This window comes from Ooceraea biroi, chromosome 6 (genome assembly GCF_003672135.1).
Source record: "Ooceraea biroi isolate clonal line C1 chromosome 6, Obir_v5.4, whole genome shotgun sequence".
In the NCBI taxonomy this organism is placed as follows: domain Eukaryota; kingdom Metazoa; phylum Arthropoda; class Insecta; order Hymenoptera; family Formicidae; genus Ooceraea; species Ooceraea biroi.
Window position 1 is genome coordinate 15,680,572 of NC_039511.1, and position 26,629 is coordinate 15,707,200.

Here is a 26,629-nt window from a genome sequence, read left to right on the forward strand (position 1 = left end):
TAATGATGATAATGATGATGATGATGGCGGTGATGATGATAATGAGGAGGATGATGATGATGATGATTATGATGATTATGATTATAATTATAATTATGATTATTATGATAATATTATTAATATTTAAGAAAAGGTTCACAACGTGCCGTGTGTATGTGGGAATAAAATATATAATATAATGGACATTGTTCAATTCAATCTGACGTCTTTGTGTTTTATTACACCCTTCCAACGTATCAGAAATTATCGTAAAAGTACGTGTATACGTCTTGTAAAATTTTATTTTTCATAAATTTCCTCCTTTATTGCAACACATTGTGCAAAAATGTGAAAAGATTTGAAAAAAATTAAAGTACTTTTATCGCGTCGTGCGATTAATCCACTAGATATAAAAATTAGATCTTAAAGTATCACCATGAAAATAAATTTCAATCCTAAGATCTACTAATTCTCTAATCATATCTCTCAGTTTATCTCGCAGAAGATTAAGCAAGTGTATTCAGAGTGTACGTTACGTTTCGCTGCGACTGCCAGTTCCAGCTTTCAGTCATCGTCCGGACCCATTTTTCGTTATTCCGATGCTCCAAATATGCAGGCGTGATTTGCAGTCGTTCTTCACACTAAATATACACACTAAATATTCATACTTTAACGTAAATATCTATGAAATATGAAATTTAACGCAATTTAACGACGTTCGGCATTCGAGCTATCCCGCTACTACATCGCGCAAGAGCAACGTGACGTTAGCGGCGCGCGTTTCGAGAATCGCAACCGCCGTCCGTCTCATCCAACATGGCCGCCGCCCGGCTCGCAGCTACATTAATTGCATACCGCTAGTAACCTGTCAAACAGCGACGTGACTCGCGAGTCAGCCGAAAATTCGACTCGCGCTCAGGCTAACGCAGGCAACATGGGGATCTTCTTCTCGAAGAAGAAGCAGCCGAGTCGCGTCACCGAGCACGACAAGGCGGTCCTGGTAAGCAAGCGTCTTAACCTAACCTATCATCCTGTCACACGAAATTGCTAAATCATTCTCTTATCAGTGATTGTATTTTACTTTGTCTGCAAATTGTCAAATGTTTCATTTCTGATTGCGTTACAAACAAAAGATTACGCTCGATGCGCATGATCGTAGTATGTAAAGGAGAGTATTATGGTGAATCTAACCTCAAAGTATTCGAGACGGTCTGTCACTGTACTTCCTTGTGTTTATGCAGCAAGTGAAGCAAACGAGGGACAAAATCAAGCAGTACCAGAAAAAGATTGAGCAGAATTTGGAGAAAGAGCGATTGCTCGCAAAGGAACTCTTAAAAAGTGGAAAGAAGGAGTAAGTAGAAACTTGAATAATGTTAAGCGTTACACCAAAAACAAGCATTGGTTTAATATTATTCTATTGCCAATTATCATATATTAGGCGTGTAAAAAAGATCAAAGTACTCAACGCTTAAAGATACTTACCAAAAATTGCATACTCGTAACTCTTAATTCTTGTAGCCGGGCGTTGCTCCTGTTGCGCAAGAAAAAGTATCAGGAGCAGGTTCTGTCACGCGCGGACGGACAGCTGGAAAATCTTGAGCGTATGGTCCATGACCTGGAGTTTGCTCAAATTGAAATCAAAGTTGTCGATGGCCTAAAAGTCGGTAATAACGCACTGAAGCAGCTCCATGCTCTGCTGTCTATCGATGACATCGAGAAAGTTATGGACGAGACAATGGAGGGTATCGAGAAGCAACGGGAGATCGATGAAGTATTATCGTCAACGATCACTGCGGACGACGAAATTGATGAGAGCGAAATTGAAGCGGAGCTGGATGCTTTGATGGAAGCAGAAATCGAGGAGAAGGCTCCCGAAATTCCGAGTGACGTTCTACCGGAAGTGCCAAAGGAATTGCCAGAGCGGGATAAAGATCGTACAAAAGAAAAGATTCAGGAGCCGGTTGCAGTAATGGCGTGAAACTTTCAGGAACTGACAAAGACTTTTGTTAAGATAAAGACTTCGTGCAATAGCCTATGTATGTATATATATGTACAGTGGATAAGATTTGTAACAAAAGTATAGTTTGTAAGACCTATTTACAGAACTTGTCAAGACTTTAGCTAAAAAGTAAATAACTTTAACCGCTTACTGTGTATGTTAAAATATGATATTTAATAGTAAAATTCGTTTTGCAATGTATATTTTATCGGAATACGAAAATGCCATGATGCAAAATAAGTTGTGTGAATAAACATAATTTTTCGATATCTTGTATATTTGGAATGTACGTGTACTTTACGTAGTATAACATTATAAAAATATTAATTATTTTATATCTTTTGGTCTATAGGTAAGTATTATTAAAATGTTTTCTCTGCTTCATTCATTTTACATGTACAATCTATTAATTTAAATATATTGCAAAACTTTACAATCTATCAAACACAAATTGATGATTTTATATTAATATATTTCAAAATATATTATTAAAAAATTATAATATAAATGAAGATATGTAATTAGTTTTTAGATATTTTATTAATTATCTTATACTTTGATATCTCTCTCTGAATTTGTGTACTTTAAAAAAATGTGCTATATTTTTTTGTTACGTGAGCCAGAAATAGTCTGAAACATGTTACAAGATATCTGATACATTTATCATCTTGATTCATCAGCACAATATTCGACGGATCATGATCTTAACGATGGCGTAAGCTGTCGGAACCTGACCTACGCTTATATGTAATTTGCATAATTATATTCACGTGTCATCTTAACGAATAATAACCGTGTAGTATGCAAATAATAATTATGAAATTAATTAAAAAATTTATATAATTTCCCAACGATTGATATATAATTGGTATGTAATCTTTTACGATTAACATAGTTATATTTTCCAAATTACGCATATATGAAAAAATCAGAAGTAATCAGACTTTACTTTTGTCTTTATGGAGGACATGCTATTTGCATTTGCAAAATATTCACATAAATTACCATTGCGGAAATTACCATCGCATTACATGTGCCGTTATACATTTATTCAACTGTAATGAATTCGTGATCTCTTATCTATGACCGTTAATATTTCTTGCTGACTGATCACTGATCGGAGCGCCGATATAACTATTTTTTTTTGGTCAATGCACGTGATTCTTTCTCCAGTTAAAACATTTTAGTCTGGAGATAAGGCGACGTTCGCTTACAAGGTCACTATGCTTGTTCTTAATGTCGGTGTGCACGCAGAGTATCTTGACCAGTCTTGCAAATATTTGCAAGTGCTCAAATTTTTCCGCTCGTTCAATGTATGTCGCAATTTTTTCACAAGGATGATAAATGATTATGTAAGAATTGCGGAATATATTAGCGACATTTTATAAGTTTCTTAATTAATCTCTTTACATTGATATTCATTGTAATCAAAAGTTTAATATAATGCGCTTAATATAATCATGTTCCTTCCGGTTTTACTTTATGTTTTATAATTTCATTCCACTTTATGCTCATCGTCAACTACATCATTACGTATGCTATATAGAATATATATATATGTCGTATTACATATACTGACAAGTAAAAAACTCTTGCATTACGCATTCATAAACAGCTTTATTAAAATGCGAGCAACAGTGTCTATATTTGTATCTGACTTGGAGACTTTATTAAAATTCAGTATTCGCAATGAATATCTTTGTATTCACATTGGTTACCAACTACTTGAAAACATCTCTTGAAATCAAAGTGCAGCTTACATCGATAACGCATTCTAATTTATCTTACAAACACGCCTGGCGCCTATTCGCTGCCAGAAAGCAAATCTGTATCGTTAGCATCAAGTAGACAATGGTTCACAACTTTAATCAGAATACAGAAAACTGATTGTTCGAAAGAGAAACACACACGCTGCTAGGATTTTAATTTAATTATAAAAAAATAAAGAAGCAACATCGGTTACGTTAAACGACAGTGAATAAGCGTAAAAACTAATTATATTAACGTATTGTAATAACAGCGTATAGAAATAATTAAAACATATAGCAATATAATAATTTATATAGAGATAATTAGAAAATGTTATTAAAAAATAGAATAATTAGAAAAAATTAGAAGAATTAGAATAGTTAGAACTGTTCTCGCGTGCACATGTCGCTTAAATACAGATTTCCTGCTGTCTTACTATGTACTATAAAAGAATGTATGTACATACTATGTAACAAGACAGCAGGAAGTAAGAAAATCTGTATTTAAATGACGTCTACACGGACACGAACGGTTCCGTATTTAAAACTGACTGGCCTTGGGTGAAGGAATGAGATCAAGAGAAAGGGGGGGGGGAGATGCGTGAGGAATAGCCACACGCACTTCTGGTCTGGCAAACGATGTGATTGCTTTTGCTTCTTTCTTAATGTTTGCTAATGTATGATTCAATGTTTCACAATTATCCAACAAGACACACCACGCACAACATGACTATGTGTAATGTTCCATAAATAGCGCAATTGGACACTTTGTTCCAATTAATCATTGTTAGACACACCTTCTTAAAATATCGCGAATACTTTTTTAATCGACTCCAGCTTATTTATTATTTAGTGTGTGCTTTTGTGACATAATCTGATTAATGTGTGCGTGTGTGTGTGTGTGTAACTTTATGAGAAATGTGTAACCAAATATTAGCAAGAGCAGTTAGAGAGATAAATTTTGCGACAATAAAAATTCGCAGACTACATGTGTTGTAAAACGAAAGAAGTACTGATAAGGGATCTCGAGATTCTCGATAGAAGATTCTCAAGATGCTCAATATTCTCGATAGAAAATGTGCTTTTCCGTGTATCATTCTTTCTTATTTCTAAAACGCGCAAATTGCGTAAAATGGCTGTTGTATTAGAAGATATGTGAGTTGTATATAAGCTGCAAGCATATGCACATGTTTTTCCATAGAAATGTGTTTCTTAATTCTTCCGCGTTAATCAAGCCGGAATTTCTAGAATCACTTGTGATTTCATTACTCGGAGATATCGTGACGTTATCCCTTCCTCTTTATCGCAGAAAGCCACTTGGGGAAAACACTTGAGATAATTGGTAGCATCAACAGCCCAACAATTTCAAAGATTGTCAGAAGAACGGATTACAAGAGAGATTATGATTTGAAGTATTTACGGATTGTGCTATTTTGTCATTTTTATCATGAAGATATTATCATTCATATAATTATCCACAATATTCGCCTTCCTCGAGTCACGCAGATGGATAATTATTTCTGTGCGAGACAGATTTCTTCCTCGCTTTAAAATAGCATTCATTTCACATTTTATCTACTGACCTTTCTACAACGTATACATTTTTCTCCTACTTATAAATTCGTATAAACATAGAAAATCTTAATCATGAGAATTTTTGTAACATGCTAAAGATTCATAGATGTTACATTATCATAATGACTTGTAATATTTTTTTCGTACAATTTGCAATGCGATAAAAAAGATTAATGGTTTTGCGGAATTGCTTATCATCCTCTCGCCTCAAAAAAACGGCAAAATTAAGTATCACGAGATACGCCCCATCCTTGTAGAAGATTTTCCTCTGAAATTTTCCACACTTGTATGTTCAGACAAGTATAACATTATGGAAATACATCGCATTAAAATACGCCAGAAGTGCATTTTAATGATGTGCTCTTGAAGCGGCAAGGATATTAATCTAGATTACCTCAACTTAACCGTCGCGGGGGACACGCAGATGCACGGTTTTCTCTTATCTAAATGCGCCTTTGCATCTCTTATCTCGGTAATAAGTCATATTACCTTTAAACAAGACATCAAGATTGTTCCATGGACCTCGAACCTATTGTTTGCCTCCTCTTGAAAATTGTTCCTACCACGAGTGATGTACAGATATGAATCAGATATGAAGTATTTTATATCTGCCCACCCACTAAATATGGCATTGGGCTTACGGAACAGGTAGATTAGAGCTACTTCTTCGGATATTCACCTGTTGCAAAGCTGATCGTTACAGGCCTCTTCGCATTCGGCGAACGAGAAGCAACCGATATAAGACTACATATGCATGTTTCATCAAGGTTGCATCAACAAGTTGTTTTCGCTCTTTTTCGCTTATTTTACGAGACAAAACATTGATAGCTTTTTTTTCATCTCAAAACCATTGATTCGCTTTACGTTACCGTCGGCAATATTAATAAGATTTTGAAACATTGTATTATTATCATATATAAAATAAAACATAAAAATCAAACACATTAGTTATCTACATTTTATACTTTTATCGTATACAAGTAACAAAGTGATGTCAGAAGACGACATAATGACATATGAAGATATAATGACATCATTATATTACCTCTTTTGATGTCACTTTGATACTTATTGTTAGGATATACAGGGTGAGGCACCTAAAACAGGCCACCTGAATATCTCGGCTGTTATTGGTGATAAAAAAAATGTGTCAGACCAAACTTGTATGGTTTCGAGGGACACATAATTTGTTCTAAATAATTTTTTATTAGGTGGACGCGTAGAGGTCATATGAAGGTCAATTTCGTTTTTTTTAAATGGTATGATATGTTTTTTTTACGTACCATCTAGTAGAGGGTTTGAAGATGCGCACATTGATCTACGGGTCAAAATCATTCAAGGTCACTGAAGGCTAAAATTTCTAAGTGCTAGAAATTTTTCATTTCTGAGTTTACGGTATTTTCAATAGCAGGGAACTCTAGGCAATATAAGAAATAATGATATGAACAACTCAGAACTTCTCGGAAAAGAAAAAATTTCTAAGGGCTAGAACTTTTTCATTTCTGAATTTACGGTATTTTTAATAGCAGAGAACTCTAGGTAATATAAAGTAAATTATTTTCCCTTGCAGTTGGCCTTCAGTGACCTTGAATGATTTTGACCCGTAGATCAATGTGCGCATCTTCAAACCCTCTACTAGATGGTACGTAAAAAAACATATCATACCATTTAAAAAAAACGAAGTTGACCTTCATATGACCTCTACGCGTCCACCTAATAAAAAACTATTTAGAACAAATTATGTGTCCCTCGAAACCATGCAAGTTTGGTCTGACACATTTTTTTCTATCACCAATAACAGCCGAGATATTCAGGTGGCCTGTTTTAGGTGCCTCACCCTCTATAATGGTTAACATTTGCTCTTTAAATTGCTCTTTAAATAATGTTTTCTGCAGTTATTCTGAATAAATCATATAATCTCCAATATTTTTCTTAAATATATTAACTATGTATCTATTATTAAATGCTGAATTTTTATACTTTAACTTTCTCTTTTAATTACTTCTATATTATGTTGCGTTCGTGGCAATTCACTTGGTATTCCAGAAAATCAATACAGAGAAGAAAATTCTTGTGTCCAAGCGACAGGATCAACATTCTAGAATAAAAAGTCATCCCGAGCCTTTCGTGCCAAGAAATCGTTCCGGATCGACTGTATTATTTCTCTGAAAAACATTTCCTGATTGTTTCTTCTCTCTGTTCAGTTCTCTGCGTTCTTGAGAAATAAATAATAATTATTCCTGAATTAGTGTCGAGGTATTTACGCGAGAGCGTGGATGTAAGTGAATAAAAAAAGAAATACTTCGAATGCGATCGGATAGCACATTACCATCGAATCAATGAAAACCTTCGGTTCGATTTTTATATCAAATTTTACTTTATTGCATTCAGTAGAAAAAAATTTTTCATCAACCAAGTAATCACCATCGTTGTCTATGATACATTAGACATTACCAACGTTGTTGTCTGCATTTACATTTATATGGCGTCAGCTATTGAAAATCGAACCAAATTGTTTGACTAACCTAATATTATTTATAAACTGTTAATTGATGAAATTTTACGCAATCTCGCTTTCATGCGGCGTGTCACGTAGGATGAGCGCGCGAAACAACGTTCATAATATCTTTGTCATATGCTCGGATCTAAAAGCCTACTAATAGAGTCAGGTAGGAATATTACTCGATTCGATTAATAGATTCTATCTCGTCCCTCCCTCTCTCTCTCTCTCTCTCTCTCTCTCTCTCTCTCTCTCGACGCCAGAGTGTTAATTATACCGTTACTTCCAATAACATGTTTCCGATCGTGATACGTGCGGAGCAACTGGTTATTTAGAGATGCTTCACATCAACAAATTACTGCTATGAGATATATTTTCGGTTCTTCTGTCATTAAATATGGATTAATCAGCGCTCAAAAAATTTCTGACAAACATTTCTTTTTTATGAGCTGGCCACGAATCAATGCGATAAATCGTAAGATCGCATACCAAGTTTTTTATTCTCAGGAAATACGGTGACGTATAACGTCTCAACGAAATGCCAACGAGGAAATTTATATTGTTGATTTTTGCAGATGACATTAATTCTTTTTCCTTATCACAAATAATTTAATTGCGTGGAGATACTTATCTGGACTGATCTGTGTACGACGATTGTGCATTAATGTGAAAATCCCTTTAATTATAATATTTTTCGAAGATTGGAAAAGAAAATAGAAGAGAAAGATTTGCAATACGTTGACTGAGATTAACTTTATTTCAGCCTATCAATTTAGTCTATTACAGACGATAGAAGTTTGTTGACCTCATTTAACATAACAATTTATTTTACTTTATTTGCGTTACATGTTTCTAACTGTTTTTATTCATTTAACTGTTAACATATTAGATACATCAGTACGTAACAGAATCTTATTCTTCCAATTATATTGAATAATATAATCTTATATTGTACAATCGTATATTGTATGCTTTATTATTATTATATTATCTTATATCATTGCGTCAAAAAGGACCATCAGTTTTATAAAATTATACTCATTTTATAAAATTCGTTTTCGAGAGTCTAGAACAAAATAAAGCACTTAATGCAAAAGTATCTATTTCTTGTAAAAAGGTAGAAAAATGCCGCGTTATATCGCGCCGACATCAATGACGTCTACACGTACGCTTGACTCCAGTAGTAACTGGCAGCGTGGGTTAGACAGACCGCGAGAACGGTTGCGCGTCAGTCTGCGCCAAGCCCTCGACGTAGGAGTTGCGCTCTCTTGGTGCGTCGAGAAAACAGCTGTTGGGACCCTTGGTCACCGATGCACAGAAGAGCAGCGAGAGCTGGTCAAAGAATTAGGGACTCAGTGAGTTAAATTAAGTGCGTGCGAGAAATTTTCCGAAAAGTTTCCGAAACTTCGACTTCGGTTGGTCTTATATCACCGTGGAAATCGGTTCAGGTAAGCTAAGTCTTCCTCTTTCTCCTTTTTTTCTCACTGTTAGTGACCCTGACAACGATGAATGCTGAACGTGTTAGTTCCGTCCTTGCCAATAGTCTATTATTGTCTATATTTAGTCAGTCGGCGGATATTTTTTTCCAGCACAACGTCTTTTTTTTAGCGACGAATAATATTCGCACAAAGTTCTTGAGTGATTAGAAACACATCATCATCATTTTCCCTCGCTTAGTTTACACGATTGTGTAATGTAGTATCACATGTTTCGCGATAGCAAATGTTTTAAATTCAACTTCAGTTTTAATTTCGCATATTATGATTTTCTACTTGATAAGTAATAAGTAATTGCGGAAACACTATTGCGAAAATAATTCACAGCACAGATAGAGAATTCTTGTGAAAGGATTAGCTTAATTAGAATTAGCCTCGTATATTCCACTCGATTATGCTTGCATTAATGAGTTCTTCGACTTGCTAATTGAATAATCGCGCGGAAATATCTATCAACACGTATCTGGTATCTCGTTGAGCCGTAAAGCACAGTTAGGCAGTCGTTGTTACGACACGGACGCGTAACAGGTGCATATTAGATTCTAAAAGGCTGATTCGTCCGTGAGGCTCTCCAGCTTTCGCAACCTTCTTATCACCGCCGTTTATGGTTCACAGATGCAATGGCTTGAACTGTAGCCACAAATATAAGTATTAACGTACGTTACATGTGTGAGAAATATGTTTTCTCATTGACTGAAAAGAAAAAGTATTACACACACATTTACGTTATTATTTGCCGCCTAACTTGAACACCTTCTTCTTGTATTTGCAAATTTCTTTCTTGCCGCATTCAGATAATGCTTTTGATGCTCATGATAATTCTAGTCGGCTCTACTCCGGCTCGCTGAATACAATCTACGCACGCGATTTGATAACTATCGTGTACTGTATAAAATCGCAAACGAAATTTGTGTCCGTGGCTAAATAAATTCTGATATTAAGAGACAAGTGTCTTGGAAAAATATGATTTTTCCTGTTATCTTTAACTTTTTTTTATCTTTACAATTCGGCTTGTCATCTTCTCTAAACTAGAAATACATAACGCGACTAATTAGAAAAATTTGCAACTATAAGGGGAGGGCGTTTATGTTGAGTCTATGAAAACGTGATAACTCACGCCACTATCTGTGACGTAACCCGTTATGAATGTATTATTGCATCTCTTCTGCTTTGCTGAATTTATGATTAATTCTTATGTGATATTTAACACGTAGGAACGTGATAAAAACTCCTTACGACACAATAATGTGAGCACCATCACGAGCCACTGGAACTTTCTTCCTCGAACAAAAATATGTTTTATCAAATACATCCAGAAAACTTTAATAATTCTCTCTCTCTCTTTCCATAAAAATTATGAAACTCATATAAACGTAAAAAATGCAATAAATTAAGAGAATTTAAGAAGTGCTCATCGCATGTACGATGCATGATGTTATACGTGAATAATATCAGAGAGACTGAGCTATATCGAGACACACAATTCCATAGAGAGAGTCCCTTTCTCTTCACTACGTTTAATTTCTCCAAACGTATGGCTGCCTTATCACTAGCTCGGTATTATCTTATGGCAAACGTATATTTCTATTCACGAGAAATACGATGAAAAATACAGGGAACAAAAATAGAGACCATGTGAATTCCGTCTCAGATCAGTCGCGTTAGAAGTTATACGGGACATAGCGTGCCTCGATGACAATAAATAGAGCTTCTGTCGCAGATATCTTCGCGCGCTTTTGTGCCACGGCTTTTTAAAGCGTAAAGTCGTCCATTTACTTATCGCTACTGTATTCGACGTGTTCGAGGTGCGAAACCGGGTTAAGGTCAAACCATGTAAGTAGCGAGCAACACGTAATAGTTGCACCACTATCGTTATCGTCGCGCAAACTGCTTCACGCAAGAGTCACCATTTTCTGGTCGTGGCTTATGGGGGACCGGTACGAGTACGAGATACGCATGTATAAATATAGAAGGGATCCCAAGTCACGCATGCGGTCTGCCGAGCCGTTCGATAAAATGCAAAATGCACGAAAGCACCAGGTGGATCGATCGATCGGTGCTCAAGAAGCGTATATGACTGTACAGGTCTGTGCCTGACTTGACTTCATGGGCATGACAAAAAAAAGTAATTAAAAATGTATCGGTGAATATAGTTCGCCATTCGGTACGCACCTTCACGTTTTAGGTAATATAATAATACCGCCAAGCCGAATAATCGAGCTGAATTTTTGTTCACGCCAAGTGGATTATTAATATTCATTCAAAATATATAATAATTTTAACCATTAAAAATGTTAAGTTGTTTACAGATGCAATTGCAGTTATACTTTTTATTATTGTTAAACAGTCATTATTTGTTACAAATATAAATAAATAAATATAAATAAATTCGCATATCTTAACGTGGAAAATCGGTTAATAATGGAAAGTAAAAAAGAACTTCTGTGAAAGGAAACATTTTTTGTGATTTTTGTGTGAGATTGACATGCATTTTTACGTGCTCGCACGTGATTTGCTTCGTTCTTTTCGAAACTGCATTGCATATATGTAAAGTCCTGTGATAGTGATTATTGCAGATTTGGTTTTTGAAGTACCACGTCAAAGCAAATTTAAAATCACTTGTTGCTAATTATTACAATAATATCACTTGTTATTCTTCTTCCGTTTTCATTATTAATAATCGCTGCTTTTACGATCGTCAATACGTCATGAAAGAACTTGAAGATATGCCAGCTGCATTGTCAATAAGCTTTTGTCGCGTCTGCGTTGAATCAGTCTCAAATTAAATGAGTAATACTTTGTAATACCCGCGAGCGCGATAAGATTTATCTTGATTTATACGTTGAGGACCATCTCCGCGACTAGATTTATTCATTACGTCAACAGAATGCAGATATCGCGTAATTATTGAGAAACATAATTGATGAAAATCGTTAGAACATGTATTTAAATTTAAAATCTTATTTGAAATTTTCCTAAATACAAAAAAACGATTTAAAATTATAAGTAATCAAGATAAACAAAAAAACGATTTAAAATTATAAGTAATCAAGATAAACAAAAAAATGATTTAAAATTATAAGTAATCAAGATAATTTGAATATATGTATGAATTAAACACAAGTTACATTAAATGAAAGATAACCGGATTTCTATATTAAATACATATTTAATGATCTTCATTGAATTTTCATTGCAATTTCATTGAATAACATCGTACTTCCTGCTTCAAGATCGCTGACCGGTTTATGATAAAAATAGCGACGCAACTGTATATTATGCACGAGTAAAACTGGAGATAACGCATGATAAAAACTTATCTGAGACATGCACTGATTTCTACTCATGAACCTCAATGATATGTATACTTCCAAAGATATATATTTAATAGAACAAATTATATTAAAAGCTTTCTCCAAAATTATAATTACATGTAAAATACAATTAGTACTGTGACCGACGAAACATAAAACATCAAATTGAAAATTGTTATTATATATACATATATATGTTCTTTTTAAATTCAATAAATATTTAAAAAATACCAGATTTGATAAATCGATATTAGAATCGCAGTAGATAGCGCTGCTGTAAAAAACTTAAGGTAGATTCTTTCCACGTGTGCACAATGCGTTCTTTTCTGTTCTGTCTTCTGTCTAAGTAAGATCTAAAAATCTGTGAATTTTTCGCTTTTTTTTTAAATCGGTGAATAAATTTTCGTAAGTTTTGATATTCACGCGGCGCAATCGAACTGTCGGTTTGCATTTTCCGTTTTTGTGTGCACGTAAATAAACACCTGAAGATCAAGCACGTGCACGGTGCACGCGCTCAATCACAACTGCCGAGGTAAAGTATGGAATCTTTCGGATGGCACGTTTGGATGCAAAGACGTATGCTGTGTTTCATTGATCGTAGTCTAGTCTCTTGAGGAGATTCGTAGTACGACGTCCTTGGATGCCGTTTCGCGTACATATGTAAATTGGAATTAATTTCGCGGCCGCATCATTGCGCACGCACACGGAGCCTAGCTGATCGTGCGTATCTCCAATTGCACTGCACAGCATGAACGCATATGAGCGCATGTATCATCACATGTAAGACAATTTTACCGTGCTCTCACGTGTGTTTAAGCTTGATCGGTGCTAACGGCGATAACATGTCAAAAATAAGACACCTTATCTTTACGATTTCGGTGTCACGCTTGGAAACGAATTGCTCGTAATCGAACATGCGCGCTCTCTCTCTCTCTCTCTCTCTCCCTGTTATGTTTCTGTCGCTTATATACGCCAGCACCCAAGCGCCAATATGTTAGTCGCCAAGAAAATTCGTTAGTCGAAAGACGTCGGTCGCGTCGTCGGCGTACCGTTTATCCGATACAGCGACAGCATGGATGAGTCCAGCGGTAAATTACAGTATGTTACATTAAGTAAATTAACGTCGCTTTTTTAGACCTGGAAACTGTGACGCGCGCTAAAAGAATGGACATATTTCGACAAAACGGTGCTGAATCACGTCGTCATTAAATAAGTCGCGCGACGTTAAACAGCGTTAAACTAATTAGGCAGTTCGATAATTGCATTATTATATTATTAGTATCCAACTACGGTTTGATCATTTAAAGATAATAAAACGCGTTAACTTGAATGCAAGTGCATTAAAACAAAATTAGCTCGTGACAATTACGGATACGATAATACACGATAATTGTACTGTTTTTCACAATATGTCACTCCAAGATTATATGTTTCTGTATTTTTCTTTCATGATGCAGAATAACATCGCTCATAGTAAAAAGAAATGTTTATCTAATTCTATCTATATAAAGAAGTAACATATGACGAATATATCGATCGCCCTTTACTAATGTCGACACGGCTTATCTACGCGTTATAATCGTTTGCATGTAGCCTACTTTGCAGATAATCGAAGAATATTTATAGTTTCTTGACCAGTGAATTACGTAAGAACGATAAGTCGCGCCAATAAATTTATTTCCTTAATATAATTTATTAATTTATATATAAATCTATATATTATATATCTTATATTATATATTTGCAGGCAGAAATTTAGAAATTCTGATTTAGATATTTCTAGATAGAAATTTAAATATTTCTATCAAGAAATATATAAATATAAATAATATATTATAATTTTTACGGTTCATCTCTTTCTCTTTATGGTTCATAAAAAATATATATAGAAGACAAAAATATATTAGGGTATACTTATTAATTCTTGGCGAAGGCATTATTTATTGCCCACCCAATTCCTGACGTCATTGCGTGTCACTCTTCCTAATGTCCGCAAGCACGATTGAGTAATCAAGTTTTGTACGAATGGCCTACTTTACGGAAGTGGCATGTCTTTTGTCAAGACGCTTGCTACAAACGCTTTCTGCTTTCGTCAATATCATATTGCCAATATCGTCGCCGTCTTAATAAAGTTGCAATTTGCGTCAATAAAACTCGCCACGACACGGTCAACCCGCGATCTCTCATGCCAAGAAGAGCGCCTGCCTTTCGTGCGAAAATTATTTCTCGAAGTTATTCCGAAGTATTCCACGAAGTACGTTTTATCGATTACTGGTATCGTCGAAATGTCAATGTCACACGAGTCCAGCAATTTAATAACTGATATTCGTAATTTTTTACGCATATCAGGGTTCGAGAGATTAAAAGTAATTCAAGTCGCGATAACTAAGCTTGAATTTCATACGTATAGTACTTAAGTAGTACTTAACATAGTACTTAACGTATTAGAGCCATGAGATCAGGCCAATTAAAGTTAATGGTTTTTGTTTCTTTTTATTGTCAAACAAATGTTGGAGATTGGAGTAAATCCAACAAGAACATTCAACCAACTACTAACAGTCATTTGATGATTATTACACAATTCTAAATTAGAGTGCAGGTCTGCGAAGTCCAATAAAGCGAAACGCGCTTTCAATTAAATATTGCCTGACACATCGTCGAGCTCGTACAGCCCGACCAACTATTCGACAGCTGCTGTATCAATACAATTCAGTTTGAAACGAAAGGATCGCTAGTTTCGTATTTATAAATGTCACTGTCTTCGAATCAAGTGATTGATGGCGTTCTTTTTCCATTGAAAGCTATTTATAACAACGCCCAATCAATCGAAATACTCTTTTCGACGCAGGCATTTTTCATACTACGGCTCTCTACATATGGCTCTCTAATAACAGTTATTCTTTCCTGTGTAAATCCGTTACGTCACGAGTTGACGCAATAGTATTTCTAATATCTTTAATATCCAATACTTGACTTATATAATTTTATCAAATATTAAATATTATATCCGATATTTAATATCTAGATTGCATTCATAAAGAAAATATTTTTGACATCTTTAATATCTAATTCCTGAGAGAGAAATTTTATGTAATTTTATCAAATATTATATTGAACATTTAATTTAATAGCTATTGCATTTGTAAGGAAAATATTCTTAAGAGCGTGCGTTTTATGTTTCAGCTATGTCTCTGGAGGAATCTCGGAGATCGCAGCGACCGTATAGGTACGGCATGGTCCTCTTATGCGTTGGTGCTCTCATAAACTGGTTGGGTCTGGCAGAGAACTATGTCGAACCGGTACGTTACGTCGGTGTCGCCTGCATTGTCGCCGGTGCCCTTCTCATTTGCGCCGCAATGTGCTGCTGGTTGCACGCTCCGCCAAGTAGAACGAGCTCGCAAACGCAACACGCGAGCCATCCGATCACGGCACAGGTACGTCATTTTCATACAATCGATTTATACTTTGTAGAATTCACTTATCATCAAGATACGCGCCTGGCGTGAATCGAAGACGAGCGAGGACAAAAGACGCGAGGATCATTCATTTTTATCAATTCATGGCGCCATATCAAGGCGCAAGTGCACACTTACCGGTTTCTAAGATTAATTTTGTTTTTTATGATCTTTCCGTCGCCGATTATGCTCAATGCGCAAATCTCGTACACGTGTACCTGAGTGATTGTTACAGGCTTCTTGTAGTCCCCGATTGTTACAAAGTAATCCCAAGCAGAGTGAACATCATTAAGCGTATCATAAAGTACACATTGTTCTGCAGCACGCGGCTTTAGCTTTTCTATTGAAATAAAAAAGAGACGAGGTAGTAGACAGTAAATTGCGTTTCAAATGTTGAGTTATTTTTCAAACTAGACTACTTATTTTTGTTCTCTCGTGTCACATGTTGATCGATGATTGATGATTTATCATCAAACTAATCATGTTTGGATCATTCTTTATTTTTATTGTGGCGCACGTATCATAGAAAAAGATACGAATCAGATTTAAGAGTCATTTCTAAAAATCTCAAAAAGATCTCGAAAATTTTAACGGGAACTTTAGTTTCTCGGTACAAATAACATTTTGCTCGTGTGGAATGATCAACTAATTACATTTCGCTTCAATTGATCGATATGTTGAATAATATTGCCAACGTCAACGAGGAATATTGATCGAAGGGGCCTCTTTAGCGATTCGAAAGGATGCAGGTCGCCGACGCGGTCGAGGAGGCCCCGGGGATTAAAATGTTTTTAGATCGATCCGGGTCAACCCCCTATTATAGACCGCGAGGGACGTACATTATCTATAGATATGCCCTAACATAGCAGGGAGTAAGTCGCAATTACTAGCGACGATGGACAGAATAAGAAGAAGCTTAATAATGCACCGTCTGCAGTGTATAGCTCATGCTTTTTCCTCGTCGAACATAATTCAGCCAGAACAAGAGAGGTATAAAAAGAGAGAAAGAGAAAGAAAGAGAGAGACAGGAAGAGAAAGCATATTTTCATACGTAGATCAGATAATGTATCATGGCGATCATAAATCATCAATGTTCAGTAAACACGCTCGGCAATCCTCGCAAGTAAAATATTCAACGTTGGCGAGACGTGGGCCTGACGATTGCAGAGATCGTAAAATTTCAAGCGACAGAAATCCCGGCGTCGCGTCACCCGTAAAGCGGCGCGGCGTGAAGTCCCGATATTGCATCACGTGTGTTCTATCATTTCCTCCTTTCGGTTTCGAATGACGGAAATCTTATGAGTCGTTCCACGGATGGTCTCACTTTTCTTTGAAGAGTCGTATTCTCCTTATAGATTAATATTATTGCCGGTTAATATTATTGTTGCTGCGATCCTCTCATTAGCCTTTGACATCACGATACACGTATTGTGTGTCATGTTTCTTGCGATTATTAGTATTATTGTTGAGGGAAATCATTTTTGTGTTATTAGTAGTCGTTAGCGCGAAGACTTTGTTGAATCATTATCATGAACCTGAACCACGGTCAGTGGTATCCATACACACAGACACAGACACACACACACACACACACACACACATGGCAGATTAAAGAATACAATTAGGAAAATTGACGAAGTTTTATCGCAGATCTTTATTTTTTCTTGCTTTATTGTACAGTACGATTTTCCTTCTTCTTTTTTTTTCTCCTTCATCTTTCCTTGTTTGCCTCCTAGCGCGTGCTATTTTGAAACCATAGAACATTTTTCCCCGTAAAAATGATCGGTGAAAATATTCTCCACATAAAATAAACGACCTGTCCATTTCCGAATGTTCGCCCGTCCGTTCTTTATGCTTCGTTACATTGTATATGCAAAAAAGATATAACGCACGTCGACTCGGTGTGTAAAGGAGGTCGCGGTAGTCTGTAATGTCGATTGCTGCTATAAGGATATTCACCCGGAAGCATATACCGCGTGCTATATTTGTCATTATTTATCCTTGGATATATCCATACCTGCTGACGTGCACGACTTATAAATAATTCCCGGCAGTTCTTAAATCGACGACAATTACATTTGCCGACGAGAAAAATAACGTGTAAGATGGCATTCTAAGTCGTTTTTAATCTCGCCACTATCAATTACAGTCTCCGTGTGATACACGTGATGATACGCTTACTTGTCATTCGCGGAGGCACGAATGATACATTGTGTTACGTGTACATCGTGCACGTACTATCTTCGTCTATGTTTGTCGCTCTATCTTTGTCACGTGTACCGCACTCTGCGTTATCACGCAATCTCATCTATTCTTACCGCGGGTAGAGTGTTTCCCAAGTTAAAGAAACCCGTCATTTGATTCCGAGAAGCCTGTGCTGGAATCAATATTGACGAATTTTTCCAACAATACTTAGTAATCACCGAGACAACAATTTGACATGACGTCACTTCTCTGTCTCAAGGAGGAAAGTCCACGTGTATTGAAATCTTGCCGGGGAACCGGGGATATTTTGCAAATAAATTACACTCGGACATTGTACAGGACAGATACGACGGCGCGGTTTCAACGTGTTTTCCCATTTTTTCGAATACGTGTGATGAATCCTCAGTACAAGACGAAGAATAGATTTGTCATGCAATTCAAAATATGGTCGATTATCTAACAAAATATTCGTGTCGAAAATTAGTGCTACTTATTGCACCTATTTTACGTAATGATCATTGCGATGGTTTTAATTATACCTAGTATCGCATTACTTCCTCCCTCTTCCCCCCCCCTCTCTCTCTCTCTCGCGACCTAATTATCATGACTCGTCGTACGTGGCCGACATATGATACCAGCGAGTCACGTCATTTTCATGTCTAATCCGCCCGATTAAAGGCAAGCAGCGTGGAATCGGTGCTGCTTCCCCGAATCTTCGGGGTCGCGCCTACTGGTCATCGATAATCGCGCGCGTTTTACCGGGAAAGAATTTCGTGCGGAGAACCGAACGTTTCCGTTCCGCTCATTCTGCCCCCCGGGCGGGGTCGGAGGGGTCACAGTCGTTCACCCCTCGCTTCCACTTAGGCTCATTATGCAATTTTCCGACGAAGCTTTCTTTATCGCCGCAAATAACCGCGGCTATTCTCGTCGTGCGCGTGCATGCTCGCGTCTCGTGCGTCACCCTATATGTATCTCGCACGCGCCCTTTCGCGACTTACATTCAGCCGGCCGGCACAATGTTTCTGAAGAGTAGCGAGACAGAGAGGCAGAGGGAGAGAGAGAGTAAGAGAGAGAGGGGGGGGGAAGCCGGGTGTACGTAGTCAGATATCTATAGCCGACCTACGACGAATATAGCGCGATGTGCACTTCCGGGTGAATATCCTTATAACGCGGCAGGTAGAATAGCGCGGGAAATGCGGGGCCGGCACCGTCGATCCGGATACTTTAAATAGACGCCGACGACGATGTATTACCAGCGATGACCGGCAATGTGACATATTTTTTTCCGTCCACGAGTGTATCGAATAGTGGAAGCGAGATAGTAGAATTCGCGAATTTAAGTACCGCAGTTGGACACATGCAGAATTTCACGAATTCCAAGGTTGCGTTATGCAATCCTACGGATTTCTCGAGTTGGACTTCCTCGCGAATCTTTAGACCTGAAAACGAGTTCCACAGACATAATGTGACAAATCCGTTTTGAATCCAAATTATTGTACAAAAGCATAACATTTCTAAAGTTAAATTGCAAAAAGCAAGTGTAATGACCCATCAGAAACCTATGAATACAATACAATCTCATTAATTCTTTAATGTAGCGAAGTAGTGATTAAAAACATTTCTGAAGCTAACAACGACGTAATGTGGATCCTCTTTGTATTAAATTCATAATGAGAATTAATTCTTAATTCTTCAAGTTTTGCGTTTTAATTTTGCTAAACAAATCCGCACGGTCAATCCAATACTAGAGCAATTTTGGAATCAAGAAAGCAACATTCAAGACTTCTTGAAAATAAATGCGCGCAGTCGACTCTCGCGAATTTACAAGTAGCGAGATTTCACGAGCTGACTAAGCTGCACAATCAGATTTCATGGCACTTGAAGTTAACTAACTCGAACACGATTGCTTGCTTTTAAAGATCGATGACCCGATCCACGTGATCACTATCGAGGAACCGTCCGGCGTGTCGAGACAGAAGCCACCGGATTACGAAGCGGTGACGGATGCACCACCGAGCTACGATGATGCCATCAAGCTGAATCCTAGTCAATTAGTCAGGTTGAGCAATGGCAGCACGCCGCCGTTATCCTCAGGACAAATGATCCCGACGAGCATCAGCATCGTTTCTCCCACACTAACACCACCACCGCCGTACGCGAGGTAAGACTACAATGCACAGCTTACTCGTAAATTGCTGGATAAATTATTGCTCCAATGTGTCTTGGAACAAGCAGTAATCTCGATTTAATAGCATCAAACATTTATCTATCCTGTCTATCTACATAAAAAGTTTCTCTTTTCTTCTCAAATGCTTTTCCCAATGAAATTGATTGACCTCATTTCAGCATGCTAATACAAGAGTCCTACATTAATCCTCGTTTCGCAATCGTGAACGCATACACAGTTAATCAACTAATCTGATTGTAATCAGTATTAATTATAATGATAATGATGTTGAATTAAATAAATTAACATCGAGAGAATTAATTAAATTAAAATTTGATTTAAGAACTTCAATATCTTTAAAAAAATTTTTATCAAATTCTCACTAAATTCATTTTAGTTCAATGAACTTCGATATTAAGTTAAATACGTTGAACGTCCATGACAAAGCGCGTTTCTGAATGTTGGACGAGCAGGAAATCTTGGCAAGAGCGTTTCAAATCGATCTTTCTCTGTTCCAGGTGAGGCGGTGCTGGAAATAGAGAGCAACGAATCCGGAGATTCGCGACGCGCTGGAGAATCGACGAGACGTCGTTATCGAGCGCGAACGAGCGTTCGCGTCGCAGGCGACGAATGATGCGATTGCCACGGGACAATATCGTAGTTCGTCCTCGCAGGATACGAATACGTAGCTGCGCGAAGAATGTTTCAGTCACAAGGAGTCCAGCCGTCCAGAAGACCACCTAACGTTTCGCGAGTTAAAATTAAGGGAGGATCTCTGCGACCTCTGCACCACTCCTTGAACGTCGACTGCTTGCATTATTAGCTCATGGACACTGCGGACACCACGTCGACAATGTCATTTAATGACTCGGTTGACTCTTCCTTCGCAACGTTACATACTTGCTATGATCATCGAAACAGACAGACGGAAATCATTGAACGATCACGAATTCGTTGATCACGCAGATGTCCGATTCATTAAACGCGGCCTAAGGATTCACCAGGATTCATCATACCATAATACTAATCCTGTTCTCATGTTCTCATTCGTTGAAAGTTTCGGAGGATCTCCTTCGTGGAGTCGCGCGCATCTGAGAAGCTGAAGATGTAGAAAAGTAGTCCACGTAACGGCGTACCAGAACACAATGCACAGCTGTAAACGGAAGGATTCGTCGTACTTTGTTACTTTCAGCGTGACTTGATGATCACCTCAACGAAAAAATGCCGCGATGAGTTATGTCGTAGCGTCTGCGGTTTCTGCCGACCGCGCTCTTGCCTGGTCAACTTGTAGCCGCGAGATTGAAGTAACGACGAAGTAAAGACTTTTGATGCTGGGACGTTCCGTTCGACTCGTGGCCGGCTACTCATTTAATTTAACAATAACGAACTGCGCCTGATTGACGCCGAACTGATCTGCAGAAACAACGAAACTCCTTCAAGTTAAATCGATGGAGCAAGTTTACGAGCGATTTGGAAAACGCGCGGTTTTACCTCGTCATACATGTTATCTGAAAAGTGACGCAAGTAAAGTCAACATCTCGCTGAAATATGTAAATCGCATCGATTTATATTCATGCTTCTTATCGCGCTATGCCGCGTCCCAAAATTCGCGTTGATTTACGTCACTTTTGAGATAAACAACTCAATCGCTATTCATCACTAATCGATTAATCATTTAATTATTAATGACGATTACACGCGACGCGAAGATGCTCCGATACATACTTTTGTTCTCAAACCCTTGGTAAGGGTACACTGAAGATCACACATCCCCCGTCCCCGGACTAGGTTTAAAAGAAGTGTTAGTAATAGAGTATTTGGCGCGTTGCGAGCTCAGTGTGCGCAAATTTATCGCAGAATGATCTTTCGTTATATCACCTCAGTGTCTCTAATGTTAAACTACACACACACACGCGCGCGCGCGCACACGGCACATTTATGCGAAATCAGTTCGCACGTCCATTTTATTGTGATATACGTATATATACATATATAAAATATATATATATATATACATGTATAAATTATTATACATACGTACGCATAGATATACGCATAGATATACGAAGCAACACTGTCAAACGTAACGGCAACGCTTGTAAGATAAGACTTTTTTATATTGGAAATACAAATACAGAATACGAGATTTTTTCTAGCTTCCTTTGTGGATTCTTTCATCGTTCTCTCACGTCCTTCTTTTCCACTATTGTTTCCTGCCAGATCTCACATCGCACGAGAAATGCATTATTATTATCCTGAAGATAATAACACCTTGATAATATAAAGACAAAAATATGCACTCAAATTTAATAATGAAGTCGATAAGGATACGTTCTCATTAAATTAAAACCTCATCAAAATTCTCATTTAATTCATGCCTCTGACATTTGCGACTCGCGATCGTATCTTGATCTTTTGTCAAACGGATATTGGGAACATGCGTATATTTAGGTATGGGAAAGATAATTAGTATTCATCGATAAATACCCTTTATTCAATCGGAGTAACATTTATACTTACTTAAAGCACGTTATTGAACTTATATACCTGTAGATTTTTATTAACGGTAACAATCATAATGGTAATAAGAATAAAAACATAACGGCAATAGTGACTATAAGCTGAGAGCAATAATGATAATAATATAATAATAAAACAATGGTACGTTAATAATAATAATAATAAAAAAATAATTATAATAATATTAATAGCATCAACAATAATCATGACTAGTAGATGACGATAAGAACGATACCGATATATGAATATGAAGATCGCGGAATACATTAATCTTGCAACGAAATTCGAGATAGGAAAGTCGAGAAATGTGGTGACCGTCGAGATTTTTGGTTATTTGAGTTTTTCGCCCCCTCAGATCTCTCATCCCCCCCTTTTGCTTTCGCCAATTACGCTAATTCGCCGTAAAAGAACGCCCGCACGATTGTGACAATGATAACCGTAATTATAATGATAATTATAATGATAGTGACAAGAATAATTATAACGTCGAGATTATTCGTAATTGTCGGTCGACTATCGCTATCTTTAATTTTTTTTATTACTCTCACTACACGGTGGTTAAAGTATTTACTTCTTTCGTACGCATCTCTCGCTTCATCTCGGCCTCGTCGGACAAAAAACAATTAATTCTTTTTTCTGTTTTTCTTTCGTAACTGGTTTCCCATTTCTTTATGTACATCGTATCCGTCGTACTCATTACCCATAGTGCTGACGAACGTAGTATAATTTTAAAATAGCATAGACCTTTCCACGCCGGCGATCAGTGATCATCCGATCGACATATCTGCTGTTTTAAAATGATCTTGACGTTATCAGTCCGCGGTCGACATAACAGCCCATATCAGAATGAAACATTAAAAATATGTACATTACGTAATACTGATAACACCATTTCCCACTGACTGGGACAGTTGTTTGATCAGGGGCAATTGATTAATTATAATCATACTCTTTTAAGATAAATCATAATCTTTTAAGTATTAATATATATGTATATACTTCCTTATATATTCATATTTTTTCAATCAAGTCAAGTCGTCTGTTTTCGTCTTGCCATTCATTGTACCGTCGTCGATGGTATTAAAATTCTTTTTGCATCTATGTCGATCGTTCGATTGATTGAAGGTGACGTAAGTGTGTACAAAATTTAGCCAGCAAAACCGGAGATTACTTCGACGTGTCCCAGGTGATAATAACGCTGTAGTACAATTCCAACGAGAAGCGGCGATTTCCACGACTGAAAGTCATACTTTTTCGGTATTTACAAGTCCCTGTAGCTTGTGCCCGCGCGTTTCTCGAATCAGCAGCAAAGGAAAACGTACAATAAATAGAAAACACAAGGAAAAACCACACGGAAACCAACGGAACAGTAACAACCGCGTCGATAGCAATGTACACGTATCTCAGGGCGCGGTAAGTGATTGCGAATGTACAGGGTAGAATGCAACGCATGCGGAAATTATTGCACAAACGAATATATATCCTCCGACCGAATCGGCCTGCGTCGTACATCCTGCGAGAACGCGCGGCGCGATCTCCCTCCTTTGCGTCCTCTTTGCACGATGATCAAGGCTCGATCATCTCCCACGATGATCCGCCTCGGACAGCCATAAATTCGACAATGCGTTGTTCTCACGATTGACAACTTCCCGCGACGAAGAGGCGTGCGTCACGCGAACGTCTCCTCCTCGTTCCACCGAAGTCGCAGCTCGCCACCATCTGCGATACTTATCCTTACAGTAATTGTATATCTCTGTGAGTACTATGTACAGCCTATGGACAACGCGTCGCACCTTCCTCTCGTAGACTCGTTAATATTATATAAATATTACGATGGTATACTCGTGACTATATCGACAGTAGTAAGAGTAGTGGTAGCGATAATGACGATTGGATCGCAGTCGCTAGAAACGACCCGGCTGGTTGTAACAGTTACAGTAATAGTAATAATCATTAGTAGTAATAATAATCATAATAATAGTGACTAGCTGGTAAATGGTTAGCCGATAAATTGGTTTATAAGTAGCCCTCGGGTTTTCAGCAGAAGCGTCATTGGTGGAGCCAACCCTCGTGGGTCTCCTCGTAAGTCTCGCGCGACTCTTAAACGGTAATATAATAACAGTTACACAGCGGCATAAGTGCGGCATAAGAATCCGATACACAGCTAGACTGATCATTTTTACACGACTTATAGAGCGACAACCATCATAACCCGTCGAATAATATATAAATGCATTTCTCCCGTTCTGTGTATTTACATTTACTCGTGCGAGAGTGTGTACGTGTGCGGCGGCGGGGGCGGCAGCGACGACCGCCACCCTCGGTCGTGATACTCGACGCAAATCGTTCATTATGTACAAAAGATATCGCTGTGAGCAACGTGTCGATCGCCCCGTGCCGATCACACAGTCCGTCGACCCTCGGACAGGACGCTCGCCGTCGTCGGAGCCGTCATCCGGTTTTAGGTGCCGTTACAGGGCGTTTACCCCTCAACGCATGAGCGCCCGTGCACCGGTCGGCGTGCACGACCGGCCACAACGACTTTCACCGACGTCGTTACCCATGACGCGTACGTGACCCCGGGGGTGCCAGGAGGTCGACGAGGGGCGTCACGTGGCGCGGTCCGAAAATTCTCGCGATTCTGTGACGCACGCGGCCCACTCGCCGCGACATCCGGGGTGAATCACGAAGTCGGGTTTCCCTCTTCAGGTCGTAGGCCGATCCGGCCGGAGCTCGCTCGCGATCGGCGCGGTCCTCTCTCTCTCTTTTTTGTCTCTGTTTTTTTTCTCTTTCTCATGAGGGACCAGGCGCCGTTCCCTCGCGCCGTTCGCTCCGGTGAACGAGAGGCAATGGCTGCGATCCGCGTCGTACGAAATCCGCATCGTGTAGCTTACTTAGTCGCAAGTACGAGCTCCGAGCAGCGCTCGGTACCCAATCGCCGATCCTTAAGGATGGTCTCAGATGGCTGTCGGCAGGACCGTGAAGTCCTGCAGGGCGGTCTTCACCGTCTCGTAGATCGGCCGGTTGCTCTCGTCGGCGCAGTAGCCGTCGGCGGTGCACAGAGTCTGCAGCTTCGTCAGGTAACTGTCGAAGTTCTCGTGGCCTATTTTCTCTTGCGGTCCGCCCGGGGCGTTCGGTATTCGCACTTGTTCCAGCAGGGAGATCATGTTGTCGCGCAGCGTGTGGTAGTACTCCGTCAGATTATTGTTGCGCTGGGCTATCGACGATGTTTCCTGCAAGAACAAACGTTTTCAATTCTGGCGCGTACTCTGGCAATACTTGCGAGAGAGACCGGACTTACTCACGATTGATAAGAAACAACAAAAAACGCTTGATCATAAGCGCAATGAAAGTGCTTGAGATTTCAAAGTTACAACGAGTGTTTTAGATGCTACACAGATGCAAAGTGAAGCTATTTCAACAAGTTTTTCCTCGTCTTCAAGCTTTAGCCAGGTAAACTGATTGATCGTCGATCGTGTCACCGACACCGACGTTATCAACGCACAGTCAACGGAACTCGAGCTACTTTCGTCCAACTAAGCTTCTAAAACGGGAAAAACAACTTAGCCGCGTGCGCGACGCGACGGTCGCAATTGCCTGGCGCTTAGCGATGAAGAAATCTGATGGAAAAACCTGATGAAAATTTCAAATTTCGCGCATCGCGAACGATT

At 38.3% G+C, this 26,629-nt stretch overlaps 3 protein-coding genes across 12 annotated transcripts in view; 2 read left to right on the forward strand and 1 right to left on the reverse strand.

The window, feature by feature from the left end:
• The first annotated feature begins 781 nt into the window (after positions 1 to 781).
• Positions 782 to 2,254, forward strand: LOC105284582 (charged multivesicular body protein 6). Its single transcript, XM_011348231.3, has 3 exons — positions 782 to 979; positions 1,221 to 1,330; positions 1,498 to 2,254. Exons 1-3 carry the CDS (start codon positions 914 to 916, stop codon positions 1,955 to 1,957), a joined length of 636 nt encoding a protein of 211 aa, XP_011346533.1. The 5' UTR covers positions 782 to 913; the 3' UTR covers positions 1,958 to 2,254.
• Positions 2,255 to 9,022: 6,768 nt separating this feature from the next.
• Positions 9,023 to 22,594, forward strand: LOC105284581. 5 transcript variants are annotated; one of them, XM_011348230.3, is made up of 4 exons: positions 9,023 to 9,249; positions 15,795 to 16,045; positions 20,191 to 20,432; positions 20,957 to 22,594. In XM_011348230.3, the coding sequence occupies exons 2-4, from the start codon at positions 15,797 to 15,799 to the stop codon at positions 20,958 to 20,960; spliced, it is 495 nt and encodes a 164-aa protein (XP_011346532.1). In that variant the 5' UTR covers positions 9,023 to 9,249; positions 15,795 to 15,796; the 3' UTR covers positions 20,961 to 22,594. The 5 variants fall into 5 exon arrangements, with proteins under 5 accessions (XP_011346532.1, XP_026826150.1, XP_026826149.1 ...); XM_011348227.3 differs by lacking the exon at positions 9,023 to 9,249 and adding an exon at positions 13,588 to 13,699; XM_011348225.3 differs by lacking the exon at positions 9,023 to 9,249 and adding an exon at positions 13,590 to 13,709.
• Positions 22,595 to 22,913: 319 nt separating this feature from the next.
• Positions 22,914 to 26,629, reverse strand: part of LOC105284577 (mucin-12) — a 275,050-nt gene continuing 271,334 nt past the window's right edge. For all 6 annotated transcript variants that reach the window (XM_026970345.1, XM_026970344.1, XM_026970343.1 and 3 more), the window contains one exon: positions 22,914 to 26,191. In XM_026970345.1, coding sequence (XP_026826146.1) covers positions 25,916 to 26,191 — 276 coding nt within the window. In that variant the 3' untranslated portion in view covers positions 22,914 to 25,915. The remainder of the gene's footprint in view (positions 26,192 to 26,629) is intronic.

Excerpts from the sequence above, each read along its gene's own strand:
- LOC105284582 (XM_011348231.3), top strand. The coding sequence starts at position 914 with ATGGGGATCTTCTTCTCGAAGAAGAAGCAGCCGAGTCGCGTCACCGAG. Across the intron at positions 980-1,220 it reads AGCACGACAAGGCGGTCCTG|CAAGTGAAGCAAACGAGGGA; the intron begins GTAAGCAAGCGT and ends GTGTTTATGCAG. Across the intron at positions 1,331-1,497 it reads TTAAAAAGTGGAAAGAAGGA|CCGGGCGTTGCTCCTGTTGC; the intron begins GTAAGTAGAAAC and ends TAATTCTTGTAG.
- LOC105284581 (XM_026970348.1), top strand. The coding sequence starts at position 13,688 with ATGAGTCCAGCGGTAAATTACA. Across the intron at positions 13,710-15,794 it reads GAGTCCAGCGGTAAATTACA|CTATGTCTCTGGAGGAATCT; the intron begins GTATGTTACATT and ends TTTATGTTTCAG. Across the intron at positions 16,046-20,190 it reads GCCATCCGATCACGGCACAG|ATCGATGACCCGATCCACGT; the intron begins GTACGTCATTTT and ends TTGCTTTTAAAG.